Source organism: Peromyscus leucopus, chromosome 15 (assembly GCF_004664715.2).
Source record: "Peromyscus leucopus breed LL Stock chromosome 15, UCI_PerLeu_2.1, whole genome shotgun sequence".
Taxonomy (NCBI): Eukaryota; Metazoa; Chordata; class Mammalia; order Rodentia; family Cricetidae; genus Peromyscus; species Peromyscus leucopus.
Genome location: NC_051076.1, coordinates 11,385,475 through 11,409,665, shown reverse-complemented (window position 1 = coordinate 11,409,665; position 24,191 = coordinate 11,385,475). Strand labels below are relative to the sequence as shown.

The 24,191-nt window shown below is 39.8% G+C and overlaps 1 protein-coding gene across 1 annotated transcript in view; it reads right to left on the bottom strand.

Moving 5' to 3' along the window:
* The window catches only part of Spata17 (spermatogenesis associated 17), a 174,577-nt gene that overhangs the window by 69,209 nt on the left and 81,177 nt on the right, over positions 1-24,191 (bottom strand). Inside the window, 1 exon segment of the mRNA XM_028876740.2 lies at positions 15,270-15,393. Within this exon segment, the coding sequence (XP_028732573.1) occupies positions 15,270-15,393 (124 nt within the window).

Here is a 24,191-nt window from a genome sequence, read left to right as displayed (position 1 = left end):
TTAAACTTTCTGTTATTCCTAAAAGAAACAGACTTTTCTTTTATGCTGTAATTAATCCATAAACATCCCTGATCATATGTTACTTTGGGGGAGCAACAGTCCCATGGTAGTACTAGCTAGGACCGCTGTCTTTGAAAAACTGACCAAGAAAAGCTTGACTTTTTTTGTTGTTGTTGTTTGTTTGTTTGTTTGTTTTTCAAGACAGGGTTTCCCTGTGTAGCTTTGGTGCCTGTCCTGGATCTCTCTCTGAAGACCAGGCTGGCCTCCAACTCACAGTGATCCACCTGCCTCTGCCTCCTGAGTGCTGGGATTAAAGGCATGCACCACGACTGCCTGGCAAAGTTTAACATTTCTAACCAACACTTCAGCAAGTGTTGCTTCCTGCCCTGTGCCCACCCTAGCCTTGCTCCCAATTCTTCCCTGCTAACTTGGAGGTACCACTCAACCCCACTATCATCTATTACATACGTCACTACTTCAGAGTTATCTTTGTGTTTCAGTTTTCCACAGCAAGCAAGCAGAGAGCAGGGCAGGTCTATGGTTATTTTGGCAACCTCAGGGTCTACCAAGATGCAAGATACACAGCAGCCACTCAATAAATGAATCTAAACACCCAGCCATTCAGGAAAGTGCATCATCACATTCTGCTTGACTCTAGTTCCCAAAGCAGTGAAAGCACATGAATGCAGGCTTGAGACCAACATCTGCAACCCTTTCCTCTAACACATTGTTCAGATTTACTTTCAAAGATGTCATGGTTAGACCAACTCCAGTCACCTCAGATTTAACTTTTCCTACTTTTAATGAAGGACTAAATTTTATTGTATATAAAATAAAGTTAACACAACTGCATTTTATGTCTAAAACTATTTTCAAACTTTGATCTTTACTCCTTAATATGCATGATACTATGTTTTAGAATGATTTTTAAAGTTATTTTAGTGTAAGGGTAACACACTTTTGTTATTGCAGAAAACACAAAGCAGTTGGATACATGAATAAAGCAAATGGCAGGGAAGGAACATGTGTACATGTGGATGTAAGTCTGTAGGAGCTTTAGTGGCCACTCAGCTGAGGGTGAGTCTCCAGATAGCTTTTAGAATGCTTTTCTAGGTCAAGGATGTACTGAGGATGAGAAGGAACAACAAATTTTAGATTAAACAGATGATTTTGACATAAAATAACTATATCATATGCTCTCTGAAAAAGATACAAGATAATAAATACCATTTTTGTTGGTGGCAGTCTAATTGGAAATCTGTTAATTTACTTTACTGCTCAAGTTTCCGCAGCCTTATAGATTAAGTTGTGAGAGTCCTACAATTTAGCTAAAGGTTGTCATTTACCATTTAAAAACCTCCATTGGCCTGAGGAGCTGCTAGCACCTGTATTAACTTTGCCCCGTCAGGACTCTTGATCTCCTCGTGCATTTGCACGCACGTGTATACATAGGCAGGATGGGAGATGCAAATAGTCTGGCAGACATGATAGCTTCCTTAAATTATACTTTGCAACTATATAGAGACCTCCTCCTGTGTATTCTCTTTGCAATTTACATCAAATATAGATAGAAACTATATTTTAATTGAATTTCAAATGTATCATTTAAAATCTTCAAGGTGTCAGTATTTTAGAAATTACTACATTAGCTAACTTACCTCGGTAAAAGCAGTTTGGCCCTCCTGGACTTCCCACAGCAGGCAAATACCTATTTACTGCTTTAGTTGCCATTTAATTATTAGTTCTTTAAGTAAGTAATGCTTAAAAATGTCTCATTGTCTCAATTGCCACATTCCATACCTGAAAGCTGGTTAGGAAGAACGGCTTGCTGTGAGTCACAGAAGCCATAGCAACCCCTAAGAGACGAGGGCATATTTCCTACTTCCCCCATTTTTCACAGCCTAGAAGAGCCACTGCCATGCTAGCTTTGGGGACTTCATTTTCAGCAATAATTTCCTAGAGTGACCAACACTATGGGGAAATCTGTGCTAACTGTTTGAAAAGAGAGACAGAAAAAGAAAAGGCCTACACCTGAGTTATTTGCAGTACTGTCATGCTAACATTCAACTCAATAAGGCCTAGGAGCTCTCAGGAGGGGACTCTGCTAATAGCTTCTCACTGACCTCCTTGCAACAGGCCCGGCTGCTGACTGGTGGCCCAGTGGTGAAGACAGCAAATGAGGTGTGAAAGCTGGTTTTTTTTAAAGGCTATGATTCTGAGTGGTCAAGAAAAAAAGGGGGGCAATGAGTTATATAATAGATATATATATATTTGTCCTGAATTCCCCCCTTCAGACCGTCCATCATGGGAACTTAAGCATGACCTAGAATATTAATTATGTCAGGTTGAGCAATGAGCAAATGTACCATTTGTTACCCAGTCACCCTTAGCCTTACATTAATATTTTGAACTATTCCATATTTCTAACAATCTATCAGCAGGCTCCTTTCTCCTCAGATTTTACTCTTATGCTTAAGTGCATAAGAGGAAGTCTTTAAAGGTGCAGCTGATTTGAAAGCAGAGGACGTGCTTGCTTACATGGAGCACCTGCTGGGCTGTCCCGACCGTGTGTGATGCAGCTCCTTACACAGACCTTTGTTTCCTGGGTGCCCGAGGGATGCTGCAGTTTAACGTTTTCTCGTTTCTTTGTTATTGAGGTTTCCTCTCAGAACACATTTCTGTGAACTGAAGAGACTAGGAAACTGGATATGGACGCCCTGGATTCCCATACCACTTACTGACATTTCAGTGTCAGCTTTCACCATCTTAGAGACAGTCATTTGCCCAGACCTGGAAGCTGCTTACCCTGGGAGTGAACAGAGGTGAACAAGCTAGTTCAGAGCTTTCACCTTTTTCTTTCTGGAAACAGAAGTCACTCAAGTTACTCAGCAAACAGATTCACAGATTATCACAAAAAGGACAAAATCTAAAAGCATTTTCAGGTCTCTTGATTTGTGAACACTGCAAGTGGTGCCCATTTCTCAAAGGAGGCCTACCTAAAATATGCTGTGTACTAAGTTTTAAGCAGATACAGTTTGAAACAAAACAGTAAGAAAACACAGTAGCAGAGGGCTCTAATGACAGAAGGAAAAACGGGGCCTGAGAACTGAGTGAAATATTTGCCATGGTCGGGACTGCTGAACGAACAAGGGCAACCCACTTCATCATAGCTATCAGCACACGCGTGCTAAGGGATTTACTAAAGCCCACTCAGCAAGTAATTGCCCTGCTGTTAGGAGACAGAGTGTTCCCGCGCTGCCACAGCCTGGCGTTTAGGAGGCTGGCGCACGATGGCTCCTGCTGAGGACCTAGAGGTAGCGTGGCCATTTCTCATATAGCACTTGTATCCCTCCTGCATCTCAGGCTGTGCTCATCATGAGGCATTCCTTAAAGTATATGTGATATGACATAAAGCAAGTACAAAGACTTAAAATGCTAACCATGACTACCTAAACACACCAGCTGTTTGTTTTACTTCAGTTAAGAGAATTCTGTGGCCCAGGTACTCTTAATAGCTGTGTTATACAGCAGAAGTCTTTGCTACACTTGTCTTATTTTTTTTTTTAAATATATTTGCTTAAAACTTAGGAACCCAATGTATTTTACACGGACTTCCTTTTGTAGCTACTTGTCACTGTAGCCCTGAGCTGGAGCACTTGCCGATCACATCCACACCAGGTACTATAGACTATGTTCTGTCCTTAGCTCTACTACCACACAAGGAGAATAGAACTGAACAGGAAAGAAAAGAAAGAGAAGGGAAGAAAGGGAAATTGTAGAAAGGGAAGAAGAAAAGTTGAATTTTTAAAGGTTTTCATTAAATTAGAGTGAAGCCCTGTTACTGCAGACCTTAGAAGCCACCATTATGACCTGAAGGGGATGCTTGCAAGACTTCTAGGATCTCAAACTGTGCAGAGCAGCATTTAGGAGCTATTTTCCACTATTGCTGGCAGGTGGCTTATGTGCTCACTTGGTGGCCATTCCCCGAGCTTCTCGGGTGCTGCTGATGGGAGCAGCAGAATTGCATTCAACTGCACATCTGCAGAAGACCTCAGCGCCATCAGGACTCAGCATGCCCGGAGAAGACCCCAGCACCCCTCAGGACTCGGCATGCCTGGAGAAGATCTCTAGGGCATCAGAGCTTTGGTGCAAGGACAGTTAGAGATGCCGGAGAATCCATCTAGAAGCATCCCCTAGACACTATGTTGTGCCTGTTTTATTCTGGAGAAATTTTGTTTTCTTCAAAGGTGTAGTATCTTACATGATCAGAGGAAAATTTTTTTAAATGCTGCCTTTACTAAGTAAAAAATGTGCACTTTCAGAAATGAATTTACTATTTCCATCAACGTTATACATTAAAACATTTCCTGTGAAATGTTGATTAGAAGGGAGAAATTTAAATACAATATTCCCTAGTGCCAATTAAAGTCAATAACTATGGAACCCCTGCCAACTTGCTCCATCTAAGTGTGCACAGAGAGCCTCGGACTCCGGCCTAAGCCGTTCTTAGGAGGAAGGGGAGGTTTGACTTTCCACGGTGTATGGTGACATCGCACAGCCGATGGAGCACATCTTCTGATGCCTGTTATCAGAGATACAGACGTGCTGTGGCTGTGGAACAGAAGCTCTGCGGCAAAAATACCCAATGCGTCAGAAAGCTAGGCAGAATTTTAGAAACGGGGGAAAGGCATTGAGACCAAGAGAACAACTGAAGGAGTCAGGGAGGGAGATCTGAGGACACAGTCAGGGGACATCAAGTTGGTCACTTGTGGCTTGAGGCTGTTGCCAAAAATCATCTTCAGAATGTTCAGAATCATCTCTTGTCTTTTCAAGCTTTCTCCCCCATGTGGCTACTTTGGGAACATAGAAACATTTCTGTTAGTCTAACCTCACTTTCCTGTCCACCCTGTAATTCTAAGGAGTGGAAAGCACACATTCCCCATTCTCCCGTTTACCCTGCTGCTCTCTCTCTGACCTTCACTGCACCAGTGAAGAGAAGTTTTCAGTCCGGTGTTCAGAAGGTCCTCCTGCCTAGGTATGCTCCTGCGCTCCTGCCTCCCTCCTCTTGAAAGCCAGCCTGACAATGGAAAGCAAATGTCCTCTCCCAACTTCCTTTTCATGCATAGCGATGGGGCTGTTTTCCTTGCTTTACTAAGAGAAGTATGGAATCACACAGAATCCAAGTCATGACTGACACAGTGTCCAGATTTACAAAGTGGACACATTCCATCTTTCTCTGATTGGTTCTGAACTCAAGCAGGGAAAGGTGTTTGGGATTAGGTTCTGAGACCTTTCTTTCTCTTCTGAGCCAGGTCTCTACCCCAATTAGTCCACCACAGGTCTTTGGGGGAAGATCCTGCCTCCTTTCTGTCATAAAATGTATTGGTATTGCAGATGGTTCTAAATATACCAATAAATAGTCCATTTCTGTCAATTGGAATATAACACACCCACCTTTTTTCACTAACATGAATATTATTAATCAAAAGAATGGTTAGTAGCTAATTTGAGAGTAAGATGCCAAAGACACATTTTTCTTACTTTTTTTTTTCATCTGAATTACATGTAGCATTGAATGAATTTCATTTGTTTCAGAATTACAGCTGCTTCCTGGACAGCAGAGGTAACAAATAATTAGATTCAATTATGCACATCTACTTCTCTCTAAATGGCTCTTTTTAAGAAGACAAATACATTGCCTAAAACCTGTACCTATGGGCCCAGAAACCTACGCTTGCCTTCTGGTCAAGAGGACCCCACATGTCAAATATGTTCTCCCCTTGCCCCCACTGCACCATGTATGAAGGAACTAATAACTAACTTCTATAATGCAGGAGAAGGCAATGGTGTTGCGTGTGCTGTCTAGTTCTTACTTTCAAGCTAACAGGAATGTTCAGAGTATGTTTTCCATTGCCCAGGAGCAACCCATGAGGTGGGTCCTTTTTCTGCCCCATCTAATCCATTAAGAGACACAGCTAGATCAAAGTGTGGATTTCAGATTCACTCTGCCTGGTATATGTCCTGGCATGATTTGGTCTATCTAGAATCTCTAATGGTGTTAGTGGCTCCTCTCTCTGTTCTTTATATACAAGATTTGCCCTTTAAAGAACTCGCAAGAATATATTTGTGCAAATATAGGTATCACTTTCAAAGCTATTATAGACTTCAAGTGATTTTATGTATTTTAATTCAAAGATGAAAAACCAAGTGATTAGGAATAAAATCTAAACTAGTTGTTTTGAATCTAAAAGCATTATAAGTCAGAGTTAGGATCTAGAGTATAAAATGTTAATGCCTACATGAAATATCAGTACCAGGAGATAGAGATATTTTAGGATCAATGCAAGTTCAAGGCCAGCCAGGGCTGCACAAGGAACCCTGTATGGGTTCACCTACACTGTAAGGAGTTAGTGTAACCCCAATAACGAAGGGAAGTGTTACATTCAAGTGTAAAACAACGGGGAAAGTGTGTCTTAGTGATTAGGGAAACTCAATTTCAATGTTCATGCAGTAGTTGACAGGGCTAGTGATTTTAGTATAGTTATATAAATATAAATCCAGATAGAATGACTGAGTCATTTCAATGATATAAGACCTACAGAGGTTAAGGACATTGTCAGTTAGAGCATGTGCTTAGTATGGAGGAATCCCTAGGCTCAGTCTCTAGCACTGAAAAATATGTATGTATGTATATGTGTGTGTAACAAATATGTACTGTTTCTTGACCTTTTAGCTAAGATCAAGTGTAAAAACATTATTTTAATGATTCAGAGTTTTTTGATATGCACATACGTGTGTACATGCTTTAATGGCAAATGAAGGACAAATGTGAATACATTTAAAAGAAAAATAGCAAAAGTACTTAATAGCTTTGGCTCTATATGCTGGGGCGTGAGAGGGGTGGTGAGTTCAGTATGTTTGGGATTAAGCTAAAAAACCTGATACATTGGGTATATGTTTAATTTGGGTTTAGTTGGTGATATTTACATTAGTTTTGTTTTTGCAAATGTCCTTGAATCTCCACACAGCAGCAGCTTCCAGTTATAGCATACCACTCACTGTACAGAGTCGGCCAGGGGGGAAGATACCCCCAGGCTGCACTGAAGTATGGCCCTGCCACCGGTGTGTGTATAGTAGAGAGGCAAGCACTGCAGTCTGCATGGCCTGAGGCTACTCTGGAAAATTACTCCAATAGCCACAGAAATTGTAAGAACAAAATCTAATTTTTATTATTTCCTATCTAAAATTGAGATATCTCTCCTCAAAAAATGTGTGTGGTAGCATACACCTTTAATCCCAGCACTCAGGAGGCAGAGGCAGGCAGATCTCTGTGACTTGCAGGCCAGCCTAGTCCAGTAGTGAGTTTCATGCCAGTTAGGTCTGCATAATGAGACCTCGAGACCCTTTCTAAAAAAAAAAAGAAAGAAAGAACGAAAGAAAAGAAAAAAGAAAAGGAGTCCAAGGTATAATAGATATAATACATCATGCAACCTTTCCATAGGAATCAAAACTTAGATTAATATTGCTAGAGAAGAGAATGAATAATTCTCTTGTCACTTCTGAAAGTGTAACAAAATTATTGTCACAACATAGAGAACAAATATTATAGAACTCAGTCAAGCAGTTAATCAAAGTAGTTATATTTGGGACTGTGAGCGGCTGAACGCTGTTGGACTTTTAATATTTTATATAAATGTGAAATGGTACATCATTATACTAATTTCCTCCCTCTCCTTCCTCCATCTCTTCTACCTCCCTTCTTCCTTCTCCTCCTCTTTCTTTCCTTTCCTTCGCTTTCTCTTCCTCCTCCATGCCTCCTCTTTTCTCCTTTTCATTACTGGAAATTGAAAACAGTGTCTAAAGGGTGCGAAGCCAGGGCTCTCCCACTGATCTACATCCCAAGAAAAAATGTATTCATTTGGTTGCACTTAGAGCTATACTACCAAAACTGGAGCTCCAGGGGTCCTAGTCTTTGACCTCCAAGGGCACCATCACTCCCACACACATACCACCCTTCCACAGACACATAATTAAAAAAATCAATAAAACAAACATGTTTAAAAAGTGGGTTCCAAAATCATGTAAATTTCAGGCCCATAGCAGGATTCCATTTTTAAAAAGGAAAGTTTTATCATGCCTTCCTAAAGAATCCTTTTAAAATTATTTTTATTAAAAATTTTTTATTATAAATTCATTTAAAAATATTTTTATAGTGTTGCATGTTGAAAAAGAAACTACGTGTGGCATGTGTGTGTGTGGCGGGGTGAACTTAAAGCTATTTTCTAAGTTTCTGTTTCTCTTCAGTGGCTTCTGATTTTCATTTTGCTTCTGTCCACATTTTTGCCTGAATTTTTTAGATGTATGTGGTAATCAAGACAAGGGGGATAGAGCAGAGAAGTGACTAATTTGGTGACAACTTCTTTCCCCACTTAATTCTTTCTCCTTAATGAGAATTGAGGATAATAATTGTCCTTGTTCATGTATTACAATATAATAAAAAGTACATATAACATGGAGGGGGAGGAGGTAAAGTATAAAAGCTGGCACTGAGTTAATTCTCGTGCTACTTCAGCCTTTGGTCTTTCCAAAGAGAGACTGACGAAGGTGAGAGATGATGACAGGGTGACATTCTGGTATGGACTGCTCAGTGGGAGGCAGAGTGAATGGCCAGGCTCCAAGGCCTTCTTAAACTACATGTCCAGAGGTCAGAGGTCAGGTCTTTATCTACTGCACAGTCCTCTTGAAAGAATAAATCTACCAACCATTCGGAGGGGAAAAAAAATGACCGGACATTTTGGTTAATGCCACTGAGGTAATTTCTGCTTCACAGAACACTGTGAAGATAAATACATAGAAACAGATAAATATGGCTTGAGTTTCCACATGGCATTTGTTATCCTTTTATATAAATGCTCCAGTTTTTCTTCTATGAGTGTTCATGGGCTGATTAAATACATTTCTATAAGCACTGTCATGCCCTTCTGTAGGGAAAGAGTTTGGTGACAGAGCACTTATCTTCCAAGAAGGATCTCTCGATACTCAGAAATGGGGATGTAGCGTTCACTTACTGAATCTTAGGTGGAACCATGACTCAGCTTCTAGTGACTGAGTTCTACTGAGAACTCCAACATCATGGATTTTATTTAAGCTAGAGTATGCCCATGAGCAAACAGATGCATCTTTAAATTTTTAACCATCTTTTGGAAGAAGGGGCTGGAAAGGCAGCCTTACTAACCAATCCCACAGGATCCCCTGCTTTTCAGCTAAATTCAGTATGGGCTTCTTCACATAAAATGTAAAACACTACCTCCCATGTCCAGAATGGTGGCTGATTTCTGTAATTCCAGCCCTTAGGAGGCAAAGGCAGGTGAATTTCTGTGATTTCTTTTTTCTTTCTTTCTTTTTTTTTGGTTGTTTGTCTTTGTTTTATCCAAGACAGGGTTTCTCTGTGTAGCTCTGTGTAGCTTTGCGCCTTTCCTGGAACTCACTCTGTATAGTCCAGGCTGGCCTTGAACTCACGGAGAGCTGCCTGCCTCTGCTTCCCGAGTGCTGGGATTAAAGGCATGCGCCACCACAGCCCAGTGAATTTCTGTGATTTCAAGACCAGTCTGGGCTACACAGTGAGTTATGGAACACCCTAGGCTATGTATACAGTGAGATACTGTCTCCCCCAAACCCCCAAAGCCATTACCCGGACAATACCTTTATCAATCTGTCTTAACTTCCAGCCCTCTTCAACTCCTGTAGAAATTTGCCTTAACAAAATGACATGTCATGAAAGAATTTAGAATCAGTAGCTGGGAATATATGATTCAGAAAGCAAATATAAGAAGTACAGTGTAATGGAGCTAAATAACTCAACTTGAGTAGTGGTGAGCCCTCCAAAATTAAGGACAGTTTTCACCTGAGCATCTGACTCACTTTCATTTTAGTGCCATAAATACTTATTTTGTTGCGCAGATGAATATATTCCATGGATCCTTTAAGCACTTTAATGCACTGAGATCCCTTCCCACCAAGCCTGTGTCTCCCACATCTTGAGCTTGTTCTCTGATTCCTGAGCATTCCTCTGATTTCTGATTCCTTTCCTCTTATGAACTATTAACAATCTATCAGTTTTCGCCAATCTACACTAATAAGGACAGCTGACCAGTTAATGTGTTTCATTGATAAAGTAGTTTAATAGAAGGGAGACAACCATCTTTCACAGTAAAGGAATGGGAAAGGTCAGTGTTGGTGGGAAGTTGCCCTTTTATGACGAGAGCAGGACTCAATGTCCAGAATGTAACTAGCTGTAAGAAGTAATCAGCTTCATCCGTGTGTAAGGAAATCCTTTTGGTGAGCTTTTCTTGAATAGAATGTCAGGCTGTGATGGGATGACCACACTGAGGAGCAAAGGAAGAAAGGACTGAGTAGACAGGGCGGAGGCAGATAGCGGAGGGTTGTCAATGTTTACGCTGAAAAGGAAGGATTGTTTTAAATATATTTTTATTAATTCTTTGAAAATTTAATATACACATACAATGTATCTTGATCATATTCAACCCCAGTTCCTCCACAAATCCTCCCAGATTTACCTCAACAAGCTTCCCATCTTGGTGTCTTCTTGTCTTCTTTTAAATTATTTTTAATAACCCATCAGGTTCAATCTGTGCTGCCATATACTCATGGTTGTGGGGCTACCAACTGGACCATGGTTGACCAACTAGGGTCCATACCCTTAAAACTGACTGTCCTTCCCCAGTAGCCATCTGCTGTCCATAGCTCCTCGGTTAGGGGTGGGGGTCTGTGAGCCCCTCTCCTCTACACACTGGAACACTAATGGCTTGCCCTTGTGCGGGTCTGGGATAGGCCACCACTGCACTGTGAGGTCATGCATGGAAGACATGTCCTGTCATGTCCGGAAGACACTGCTTTACCCCAATCCTCTCTGACCTCAATCCTCAGCTGGCTCTTCTCAATGTTCCTTGAGCCTTGGGGGAAGGGAGTGTGATACAGCTGTCTCATTTATGGCTAAGCACTCCACAGACATTTAATCTCTACACTTTCACTAGCTGTGAGTTTCTGCATTAACTGTCATCAACTGCATAAAGAAATTTCTCTGGTAAGGTCTGAGAGCTGTGTTAATCTTTGGTTATACAAGCATTTTATCAAATAGAGAACATGGAGCCTTTGGAGGCTTCCAAACTTCAAATGGAAATGAAATAAAGGTATTTTTGAAAGATTAATCTGACTGAGGTAAGTATATTGGGATAAAGAGTAAAAGAGTTAACTGAAAATAATAATTTTAGAGAACACTGTTGGTGCTTTGAACTCGGAATGGGCATACGAAAGCTGTCTTGAAGCACACACAGACTGAGGACATGAAAGGTAGGAAAAAATGCAGGAAGTCAAAAAGGCACAACACGAAAATACAACACAGAGAAAAGGGGCAACCAAGTGACCACAGGAGCCAAACTGTTCCCTATGTGAACAAAGTGGCCTCTTAGGAAAGGATCAACAGGCACAAAAGTGTGCTCCAGCCACTAATGGTGACCTTGACCACCACTGCTCCTGAGCTTCCCTGTGACAGCCAGATGCTCCATCCTAAGGCACTGTCTACTGAGAAGCCTGTCAAAATACAGTATTCCCAAATTCATGAGACATCTGCCCCAGATGCACCCACACCACCACACATGCAAACAATGGCATGTGCATACAGGGAGACTGCCATCTCTCTATGGCTCCATCTTAAGACAGAGGTGAAAGCCATAAACTAAGTCCTTAATGTACACCAGCTGAGAACCTCTCGGCTCATTGTCCTCAGAAGACAGGGTGGGAGGTAATACATAATTCAGAAAAATTAAATATTTCCAATTAAAAATTTCACCCCATAAGCTTTGTCTTGGAAACATGTTTCCCATTTAACAGACTACCAGTTTATTATGACTAGATCAAGTGTGAGTTTTAATTAAGATATAGTCCCTCTTTATATAACTCCAATTTGGTATGGGTTTGATTAAAAAAAGGTGACTGCACACATTTTATTTTTTCTAATATTCAAGTATATCAAATTATAGTTTGTCAGTAATGATCACAGCAAAGGGCTTTTTGAAAAGTCACAAAACTGGTAAGAATTACTTTTGTACCCATATGAAAATTGCCAGTATAAGGAAAAACATCAAAAAGTATTATGCAGATAATATGAAAACTATTTCTATAATATACTTCCATTTGAATATGTGTTACCCCGATCAAAGGCCACAAAATAAAATAGGCAGTTATACTGATTTTTGATCCTATTGTGTTTATACATCCTTTCCTATGAAAGGATATTAACATATTAACATATTAACAACTTCCACTTGTCAGTTAATTACTACTATGGATAATTCTATATAGTAATGTTCATTTCAAAGCACTAGCTCTTGGAATTTGGATCTTGAGTTTTACACACATCCCTGTGACTGCTGATCCTCAGGAAGCAATGTTTTCCTCAGTGAACACAACAACAGGCCTTTGCATACATCTACCAGTAGGTGGAGCAGACAGCATAATTTATTACGAAGAACAAGGGCAATGGAATGAAAGTCAGTTTCTTTGGAATAAAACAAATCTGTAAATGAGATTTTCTTCAAAGGAAATATGCCCTGTATGTGTTAGATTTGGTTTGACTGGATACTGAATCAAAATAAATCACTTTATTAAATAATCAATCTTTGCAGAAAGATAAATTTACAAATGGAGGCATTGCTTGCATTTTACTTTATTCAAATCAACTAAAATTAGCTTTCCTTTCAAAAAATTTTTACAGGGACAAAGACTTTTTGATGTGTTCATTTAGTAAGGACGTTAAACACAATCCTGCTTTACAGGTGGCGGGTGCATAACAAATAGTATTTTCTAGGAAATATAATTGACTAATCCTGTTATGTCTGCAGCAACAAATTAACCTTATTACTACTAGTAAATGGTGATTGATTATTTATGCAAATAAGTTGCCATGTTCAGCTTTCTGATTGAAATAAACATATAAAAAGGTGCTTTACAATGACTTGAACTTTTTAATTAATAAAGCCCTGAGGGGTCTATTAATTCACTCATTGCAATATTAGTTATTTACTCATGTAACTCCTATTAGCACAAACATATTTGCTTGAATAAAGATGAGATAACAATAAAAATTATGAATAGCTTCTAAAACTATTTTAAAATGTACACCAGACTCATGCTAAAATAGGCTTAAAATTAGGTTTAAATTTTAAATTGTGTCAGTAAATATCAATATATCAGCATAATCAGTCTGAAGTTATTAATTCATTAAATAACATTATCTATATCTGAAGTAACAGTTTTGCTTGAAAAATTCTTCAATGTTTTTAAAGCATTACTTAATTGACTAATGTTTTATAGCTACTAACTAGGTTAAGCTATATTAGAACTATGGGAATTTAATGTTAAGATTAGTATTGTACAGTGCATATTAATAGTACTATTGCTAAATTATTCAAACTTCCAATAAACTATCTTCTCTTCTAAAAATGCTACAGGGGTTCTTTTTACACGGTCCAACAAAATTGTTTGTACATGTTTGTACTTCTCACAAAAAGTATGTACACTTGCTATTGGCAATTAAAACACAAATCTCTTGAAACTGAAATTTCCTGTATTAAGCAGTCCAGGAGAGTTAACACAAACTACTAAGAATATTTTTAGATCCAGAGTTTAATTTCCACTCAATAGCCAAGTCATTAAGGCAAATGAGTAACAATACTCACAAAGAAGTATTTGCTTTTGCTTTGTATTTAGGGAAAGCATTTAAAATTCATTATTAAATAGAACAAAACAGCATATTGTATCAGGAAAATCATAAATGAAAACGGTTGTTAATTGTAGTGAGCCTGCTTATAGACAGCAATTTTCTCCTATTAAAAGGTTCTGTGACAGGAGACTGAGATGGGGTTGTGTGCTCCTTCTGGCCAAGGATCTGTAGGACAGACTTACATCTCCTACATTCTCAGCACAGCACCCATGGAGGGCAGGCATTCAGAGACATGAGATTCAGAGTAACAGGCTGAGGAGGAGGGATAGTGTAGTAAACCTTTGTAGTCTTCAAATCCTATCTCTTTTACATTATGATAACAAATATTGATTAAAATGAAGCAGAAGAGATCTAGTGAGAGTGTAGGGGAAGGCACACATTTCCTAGCATCATCTGCAGCACATGCAATCTCATGGACAAATGAACAGATTGGACAATAAGATGGCATCCAACAAGTTTTCCCTATGGGCGAATTTCCCCATAAGTTCAAAGGATATCCTTTCATCTCTTTAGTTAACCTATAGTTAAATATCATGATCACCATAACTACATATACCAAATTGCCAGAGCCAATAAAACTCCTGACATTTTATTATATTCTTCTCCAAGGGAGGAGATTTGACAAGGCAATTTCACCTGCAATGTCCTAACATCAATGGTACCATGTAAAGCAAAGGTGAAGAGGACACTCACATGGAGACCCCACTGTAAATATTGCTAACTAATTCTCACTGATAATTAAAATAAATAAAAGAAAGGTGCCAGCTCTGTTCTTCCACTATTAGGGTTCTGAGGCTTGCATGCAGGTCATCAGGCTGGGGACAAGTACTTCTACCTACAGAGCTATCCCACCTGCCAATTCATGCATTGAAAGCCATATGTATCTGTGAAGAATATTCTAAATGCAATGTACTCGTTCTCAGCAACCATAACAAAATCTTAAGAATACATTTCTAAGTATACTAAATTCTACATTTATCTCTCCATATGAAGTTGTGGTTGCTGAGGCAATTTGTTGAAAAGCTTTACCTGACAACCTCCATCCAAACTTAGAAAAGGAGGAAGAACTCAGCTTAATCTCAGCATTCACTCAATTAAAGAGAAAATCTGAAAGCCAGCTCAGCTTGATAACTTGCTAGTTCTTCATCAATTCACAACACAACAACAAGGCACTTGGAATGAGTTTTGAAGGCGAGGTTATGCCCTTCATGTTGTGTTATCACTGTGGCAGACCACTCTGCTGACTTGGACCTTTCTGCCCGTGGCTCAGCCGCTGCCTCTATGCGGCAATGTCACAGACCAATCATGGTGCCTGCGCTCACCTACACTGAGACATGAAATTGAACTCGAAGTAGTGTCTTTGTGGTATCTTTTCAACAAGTCATGTCCTATTCAGCCGGCTAGTTTATCTCTGTCAGGCTAGGAGTCCAAGTGGCTCATGGGAGCTGCCAGGCACAGGTAGACTAACCTGCTCTGTGCTGAGAAGGTAATGCATCTTGCGGGCTTGCTGATCTCTGTGTTTTTCTTCCCGTTCCAGGCAAGCCTTCCTCTCTTCTCTCTCCTTCATCTCTGCGAACTCCTCCAAAGCCTCCCTGCATCAGAATTGTCAGCAGTTACTCTGATGACATCTGTTGATTCCCTAATTCTTTCACTGATGAAAATCAAGATTTTTGAGGGGCAATGATCATCCACATCCATCAAAATCAAGGGTGCAATTTATCTTGCCTGTGAATTCTGTAGAAATCTTTGCCATTGTTAGACAGTGTTTAAGTGACTTTTTCATGATAGAGTTTTCAACACCGAAAGGGCACATGTTATAATTAATACAATAGCAAAAGAAATGTCAAAATCCAATGCAAAGTGAGTGTCTTTCTATATCACCAGTTTCCTTTGTTGAAGATTAGCTATCCTGGAGATACCTAAATATCCCAAGAAAGATGTGTTTTCAATTATAGTTTGTATTTACAAATGTCTACTTCCTTATTTTGCATATTAATCACATTATTTTTTAAAGTACAGATTCTTCACATGCTTAATTGATTCTATGTTTACTTCAGTTAGCAGTTCAATTAATACCAATAAGATTATACATATTACCCTGCATCTAAAGAATTGACATTTTATTCAGTTATATAAATAATTTAAATAAAGGATTAGATTGTTACAATCTTCCTAAGGCATGAAAAATTCCACTAAAATAATGAAAAAATCCCTCATTTATGTATACTTCTAAGAAATTTAAATGAAAAATAAGCTTTAAATTATACTGTGTGATAAATAGCTTCCAAATAGGACATGATATTATCAAATAAGGAAGAAAGACTACACCTTTTGTTTTCATTGGACAAATGTATCACTTATGTCAGAACAGCATTTTAATACTGCTGTTTTATTTTAAAAATAAATGCATAACTTGCTGTCTACTTCTATACATAAAATTTCAAAGAAATCATCATAGCCTTTGCTTCATAATATGTCAGGGAAAACTAGAAGGAGATGGTACAAAAAGAAAAATGAAGGATTCTTTATGCTCCCCTAGTGTGGTAAAATTTTTGTTGCAATTCTCTGTTACAGGCTACTAATACTTCACACAAGGTTACTTATGAAACACTCTGACGTTTAAAAATCACCATGCTAGGCTACTGCAGCAGAGCAATTTTTTTTCAACATAAGATTAAATTGCAAAATAAATGAATTACTTGGAGTGGCATGGCCCCCATTTTGCCACCCTTCCCTTGAAAATTGCTTATTAATATGAAAAAAGGAGGCAGAAAATAGCCTGTTTTCCTTTATGCATGTTTTTTTGGGGGCTTCTGCACCCACCAGTCTGGGCTAGCTGCACATTTAGATTGTGTTGGCAAGCTGGTACAATGACCTTTCTGGCTGCATCTCAAGGCTATTATTAATCGCTAAGTAACCTGGTAAAGCCAAACAAATTTGTTTCCATTGAAAGCATCTCTGTCTGTGTCTGCGAATTTGTTCTGTACCAAACAAACCTCATTAACTGTGTCCACTTTTTGACAAAGAACCAGGAGTTAGAGGAATTGGTGACCTTTCTTTGTCCTTAAGGTCCACATTTCAAGACAGTTACATATGAGCAAATGAGAATTTTTACCAGGAAAAATAACAATCATGTTACACAAAAGTAAGTGCATTATACATTTTCATCTTTACAGTTGTTATTATGTAAAAAATGTTTGTGTGAAAATAAGCAATTCCTCTGTGATTCCTCTTATAAGCCTTTGAGATAATTTAGAATAACAAGTGAAGGTACTGATTATCCTAGTTTATATCACAGAGAAACAAACACAGATAAAAGTTGATCTAATGGCAGGAATGAGAACCTGGACTTGCAGGATTTCTAACTGCAGATGAGGCTACAGTTGCCATCCGTCCAGACATGAGATGGAGATGATATTTTCTACTGAGTTAGCCACGCATGTCTTCTTTTATCTTATGGTCCTGTTTTATACTATAGAAAATACTTGGATTTTCTGCACCATTTTCATTATCTATAAAATATTCTGTGATAATATATAAAGATTAAAACTACTGTAAATACGTATAAAGACTTATTTTTAGTACATTTTAGCAATAGCATTTATAGTGATAAATGTTTACATATTCTAGAATGACAGTGATAATAAAAATAAAAGTAGCCACTGGGAGGCAATATAGTGGAGTAGTTAGTTAGGATGTACTCTGTAATGACCCTGGTCATACAAACTGCACTGTGCTGTTTGCTCGATGTTTAGCCTCTGAACTTCAACACCTTCATCTAGAAAGTGTAAATACACTAATATTACCATCTTTCTCCTTAGACTACTGCGAGCATCAGATAAGCTGAACCTATGTAGAATATTGCGATGTAAACATTAGTTTTCTTCAGCATTGCTTGTACACTAGGTGCAAAGCTACTCATTTTATTTACTACAGATATTTTCACACTGTGTCTAAATCTTTTGATGAAATTCCTTCTGATGAGTGCACACTGTATGGGTGAAATGTCACAATGAAGAACACAGTACCTGGCTTCCTAAAAGGCATGAGACATGAGTAAAACTGTCACCAGTGGGAAAGAAGAAAGAAAATAAACATGTAAATAAAGCTCTCTTTCCTCTATCCTCCTCATACTACACCATAGAGCCGTTTCACCTTGAGGAGAGGGTTCACCTTGCAAGCCTGGAAGAAAGCTGTGTGGCTACAGATGACAAGCATATGTGCTAAGCTCTGTTGCAACACTATGGAGCTATGTGTGGAGACAGTGACCAGAGCTGGGTGCTCACCATATCACAAGCCCCACCCTGGACCAAAGTGCCCTAGCCTGCAGCTACCAGGAGTGCTGGCTGCTGACTGGTCATAACTGAACCTCACTGATTTGTTGACTAAGGGAGGAAACATGGGCTCGAAGCCTTTGCCTCAGTGTGGAGTACTGTAATGGCCATCTGAATCCCCCAAGCTTCCTAAGACTGGCTGGCACCAATGAAGAGCGTTGACACCTGCTCACACTGGCCCCTTTCTCAGCTTCTATTCCTTCCTCATTCACTAGAGCAGCGTATGGAAGTCTCTTGCCACTGGAGTCATGCACACTCCCTTTTCTCCAGCCTTGCTGCACTGGTCTTAACCATCCAAACAGTATGAGCACTTTAGTCTCGGTTCTGCTTTTAGGAAGTGCCTCAGTAAGATACATATATGATCTCATTCATTACACTTCATGTACTATTAGGGAAAAAAGCCCCATTGGACAGGCTGTACCAGCCTGGCTTTACAGATTAGGAAATGAGATTCATAGAGATTGAAGTGGAATTTGAATCCAGGTCTGACTCCCAAATCTATACCTTTAATCATGATGTTAAATTCATGTTACATATTTTGCTTAATCTAGCACTTTATTTAAATGCTGATAGGATTTCTCTTTCTGATAAAGTAACTGAATAAAATAGTACCTACATTATTTTTCAAAGCATACAAGAGGGTAAGTTTGGGACTAGCTTAATTACTCTTTATCATCAGTTCACAGCATTAGAAATAGGTGGCTACATAGAAACATGGAACATGATTTTGATTTATAGCCATGAGTCTCTCTTCCTTAGAATATGCTTTCCACTTGCTATTTTTTGATTACGTGGAAACAGCAGGATCCATGTTTCTAACTTTAAAAGGCTAATGAAAATGAAAAGATACGTTGAAACTATTAGGCAGACACATAAAGAGGAAAATGTTACAGGGTCTTTGAGGCTAGTCCCTAGCTTCTGTCCATCCTCCTCAACAGCACTCCCACCATGCCTTAGTCTCAGCGGGTTCTATCCTAGCACACCCTGAGGACCATCACTTACAATACATGCATGTTCTATTTGCAGCGTCCTTTGCAGTTTGAATTCTCTTCCCACTGCTCTTCTTATTCATACACTGCTCATTTATTTTTCAAGAACTTCACAGTATTACAATCATGTATTTATACATATACTTATTTGGTATGTGAACTGTAAACTCCATGAAAACAAAGAGTCCATCTATGTTGTTCTTGTCTATTCGAAAGAAGAAGTAAATCTATTTTGTAAGATAGTCCTGGATAGTATAACATTGTGATGAGTACAAACTTTTAAAGGCTCTATTGTTTCCATATAAGTATTTAGGGTCCTGTGTGTGAATGATGGCAGAAACTCCAGGGGAGTGACAGACAGGTGAGTGCATGGTCCCTCTCCATCCTGAGCCTGTATAAGCTGACATTACTTCCTTTCATGCAGTAACATGTGTGTTCCCACAACACACACTTTCTTTTTCTTCCTACAATGACTTGTTAAATTGTTTCTTGATTTTCCCTAAAGTCTATGCCAAACTTGAAAGATATTTCCCACAAACTATTTTTTGAGAAATGACATCCTGCTCGATCCATATTAAAGATCTTATGGGGTCCTGAGGATTGGACTCAGTTGTCAGGCTTGGTGACAAGTACCTTCTTCATTTACTAAGCCATCTCACTGGCCCTCAAATATCTTTCAACATTCTTTAAAGAAAGCTTCATTAGTAATGTCTAGCTGTTTCCACGATCATAAGGCTTCATTGTTCTTTTATAGGTCCAATACATTGTGTAGCACACTACAGCTGCATGTCTACATACATGCACTTGAAATAGTCCTACTAAATGCTAGGGTATTGATGTGCACTAAATGTCTGTCTAATTAGGAAGTCTGTGTGGGGAATTTGAGGGATGGTCAGGAGTTAGGTATGATGATCCCGAGAAAGTAAAAGGCAGACAAAAATAAAGTGCTACTAAATGCTTCTTTCCATTGTGGAATCTGAGAGATTTCACATAGCAAATTCCTGAGGGTGGCCCTCACTGCGGGATATTTCTGTCATTATGAGAAACGGTATGATACTGTCGCTTTCGATAGCACATGGGGATTGAAAGAAATAATGATTATCTGCCCAGCTAGCTCAGTCAGTACAGCATGAGACTCAATCTCAGGGTTGTGGGTTCGAGCCCCACATTGGGCGCCAGACGTAGCAGGAATCTTAAATGGTCTTATTAATAAAAAACAAACCTGGGGCCAGTTATTGGGGTGAATGCTGGAAGATCAGAGAAGCAGAACAAGCCACAGCTACCTCACCTTGCCAGTTCCTCAGCTAATCCTGTTTCCTCAGACTGGAAGCTTCTGTGTCCTCATCCCAATGGCTCTCAGTGAACTGATGCTCGAAAGCCTGAATGCTTAACCAGCCAAAAGCTTCTAGTTCCTGGTCTTCACGTCTTATATACCTTTCTGCTATCTGCCATCCTGGGATTAAAGGCGTGTGTCACCATACCATGCCTGGCTGTTTCTAAAGTGGCCTTGAACTCACAGAGATCCAGAGGGATTTCTGCTTCTGGAATGATAGGATTGAAGGCGTATGCTACCACTGCCTATCCTCTATGTTTAATATTGTGGCTGTCCTGTTCTCTGACCCCAGATAAGTTTATTAGGGTGCACAATATTTTGGGGAACACAATACCACCACAAAGAAGTGTTCACACCAGGTACTGGATCTGCTGGCATCTTGATGTTAAGACTTTCTAGTCTACAGAATTATGAGGGGAAATTTTGTGTATTTAATAATCTACTCTCTGGTGTTCTGTTACAAAAGGCACAAGTCAAATGCTAAAACTCAGGATTGGAGTTCATTCATGAAGATGTGCCATTCTCAAAGGGCCCTTGCTCTAATTTTTGCTGCTGGGTATCCTACAGTCACACTGTATCCACTGCTGTAGACCCTCCCACAGTCACGGCTGTAGACCCTCCCACAGTCACTGCTGTAGACCCTCCCACAGTCACTGCTGTAGACCCTCCCACAGTCACTGCTGTAGACCCTCCCACAGTCACACTGTAGACCCTCCCACAGTCACTGCTGTAGACCCTCCCACAGTCACTGCTGTAGACCCTCCCACAGTCACTGCTGTAGACCCTCCACAGTCACACTGTAGACCCTCCCACAGTCACTGCTGTAGACCCTCCCACAGTCACTGCTGTAGACCCTCCCACAGTCACTGCTGTAGACCCTCCCACAGTCACTGCTGTAGACCCTCCACAGTCACCTGTGACCCCCACGTCACCTGTGACCCTCCCACAGTCACTGCTGTAGACCTCCCCCACACGTCCCCCACAGCCCTGTAGACCCTCCCACAGTCACTGCTGTAGACCCTCCCACAGTCACATTGTAGACCCTCCAACAGTTACACTGTAGACCCCTCCCATAGCCACTGCTGTAGACCCCTCCGAGTCATTGCTGTAGCATACCTTGAAACAACTCCTTATCAAACAGCATACCACCCTTTGGAGGTTTGATTTGGAGAAGAATTGCTATACTGAGAAAGATCTGCTGTACTCTATAGTGGAACTATGACTCTCTTTCCTGTGTGGTGGATGTAGAAGCTGCTAGATAACACATTCTAGTTTCCATTCAGACTAGCCTATCAGAAATCACAGGAGGGCCCTTCAAGAATCCAGACTGGGATTTAGGGGATGATTGGGAAGGTTCAGTTCTGTTCAGTAGGATGATGTCATAAAGAAACTCAGTAGTGTCCCAGTAGTGATCCTAACATGCATATCACATGAGCAAAGGACTGAGGTGGCACATGACATCACAAAAGATTCTTAAAAATGATAACTTGACAGAGAAATAAAGGGTGATATGAGATCATTTAAAAAAAATCACAGTTGCCAAAACCAGCAGAGGAAACCAGTGTCAATACTGCATAGAGTTCTCAAATAAGTACAAAATGCCATTATCTGCTCCAACTTCAAGAACAATTTTAATGAAATTGACTTAAACTGCTTTATAGTCTTTAACTCAGTTTTGACAGCAAGTCTGATGTTTCAAAATAAAACAGATGAATACCAATATGTTTTCTGTGGGTGTATTATGACATAAAGGTATTTAATTTTCCCACCAATCCCTGAGTTTGCCCCAGAGTCAGTCTTCAGAATTCCACCATTCCCTGAGCACAGAATCCCACCAAACCCTGAGGTCCCTGAGCATGAAATCCTACCAATCCCTGAGCACAAAATACCACCAATCCCTCATCTTGCCCCAGAATCAAACCAGAAAAATCCACCAATCCCAAGCTACCTTGGAAAGCTCCCCCCAGTTGAAGAAACCCTACATAAGATTTGTACCCTGTTCAGTTTGCTGCTGTTTCTCACCCTAGCGGCAACCATCCTGCTGGGTTCTTCCATCTCAATAAATCTCCTGAGTGAGGTTTGTGGTGTGGTGTGACCCTTTCACCAGAGGAGCCCAGCTGTAACAACTTTTGTCTGAGCCAGAGAGCATGGAGTTGAGCAGAAATGTAACACTTTCGCTGGGGAAGCTTTCCAAGGGAGTAAGGAGAGCTCTAACACATCTCCAGAGCAGAGCAGAGCAGAGCTGTAACAATTCTCTGGGGGAAACCTCCCCTGCTGGAGCAGAGTTGCTAAACTTGCACTGGGGAAAACTTTCCCTAGAGCAGAGTTGTAAGCTGCTACACTTACAGTGACTTTGTATTATTCCTTGGCTCCTGACTGCCAGAATACCTTTCCATTCAAGATGCAATGCTTACACCACTCCCCTGGGAAAGATTGTTTCTCCAGGTCACAGCAGGCCTTAGTTGCCTATAATTTTTGTCCAGGGTTGAGGCCTTGTGAGATTTCCCCAGAACCATGCCAGCATAATTCCTAACTCCATTCTAAATATTTGTCTTTATATCCACAGGTAAGTGCAGTCCTCATTCCTCATCAAAGGAACATCTCTTTGCAACAAATGGAGACCATTACAGATAACCACAACTGATCAAAATGCACAGGACAAGTGGTCATGTGGTGTCTACTCCCAATTGAAACATCTGTAACACAACTCCTTGTACCAAAGGTTCTGGAACCACCATGAAGGAGGATAAAAAGGAATAGGAAGTTTGCTGTGGTATTGCATGTCCTAGAAATGTCTAATTAGAACCACGAAGTCTAATCAATTTGGCTGCCTAAAAACCACCTGAACAAGCATAAGGGTGATACAAACAGGCATGCTTACATTTTGTTTTTAATGACTATCTACTATCAATATATCCATATTTAAGCAAATTAATAGATAATAAAAGGAAAAGAAAACCAGGCACAGTGGCACACACCTGTAATCTCCGTACTTGGAAAGTAGAAGCAGGATGATAAGGAGTTCAAGGTCAGCCTGAGATACATATGAATTCAAGGCCAGTATGAGACCTAGTCTCAATAGATAAATTAAATAAATAAACACATGATAGATAGTAGACGAAAAAGCCACAATAAAGCCAATCATGTTCTTGGTCTGAATACTTAACATTTAAACACATTTTGAAGGCAATAAAACTTTTGGATCCTTTATCTAGAGACCGTACTATTTCAGAAATATTTAGAAAGGTCCTCTCATTTAAGGCAAAAAGGTAATTGTTGTGGATGGGGTGATAGCTTAGTTAGTAATGTAACTTTGCAAAGGAGCAGAGTTTGATTCCTAGAACCCAGGTTTGAAAAAAGCCAGGCATGATGGTAGATGCTGAATCCCAGGGGAGACAAGAGACCAACAGACTCTAACCTACTTGGTGAGCTCAAGGTCAGTGAGAGGCCCTGTAGCAAACAATAAGGTTAATATCACATGAAAAATGATACTCAAAATTCTTTAGCTTCCACATGCATGTACACATGTATACACACACACACACACACACACACACACACACACACACACACACACACACGACACACACACACAATATCAATTCCTGAAAAGCCTTTGTTTCAGTATAAGACATGTTTCTCTTAAAAAAATTTCAGCTACTTTAAGGGTTAATATCAAGAAACAAGGCCCTCTAAATCAACATATGCAAACCTCATATGAACTCACAAGACTG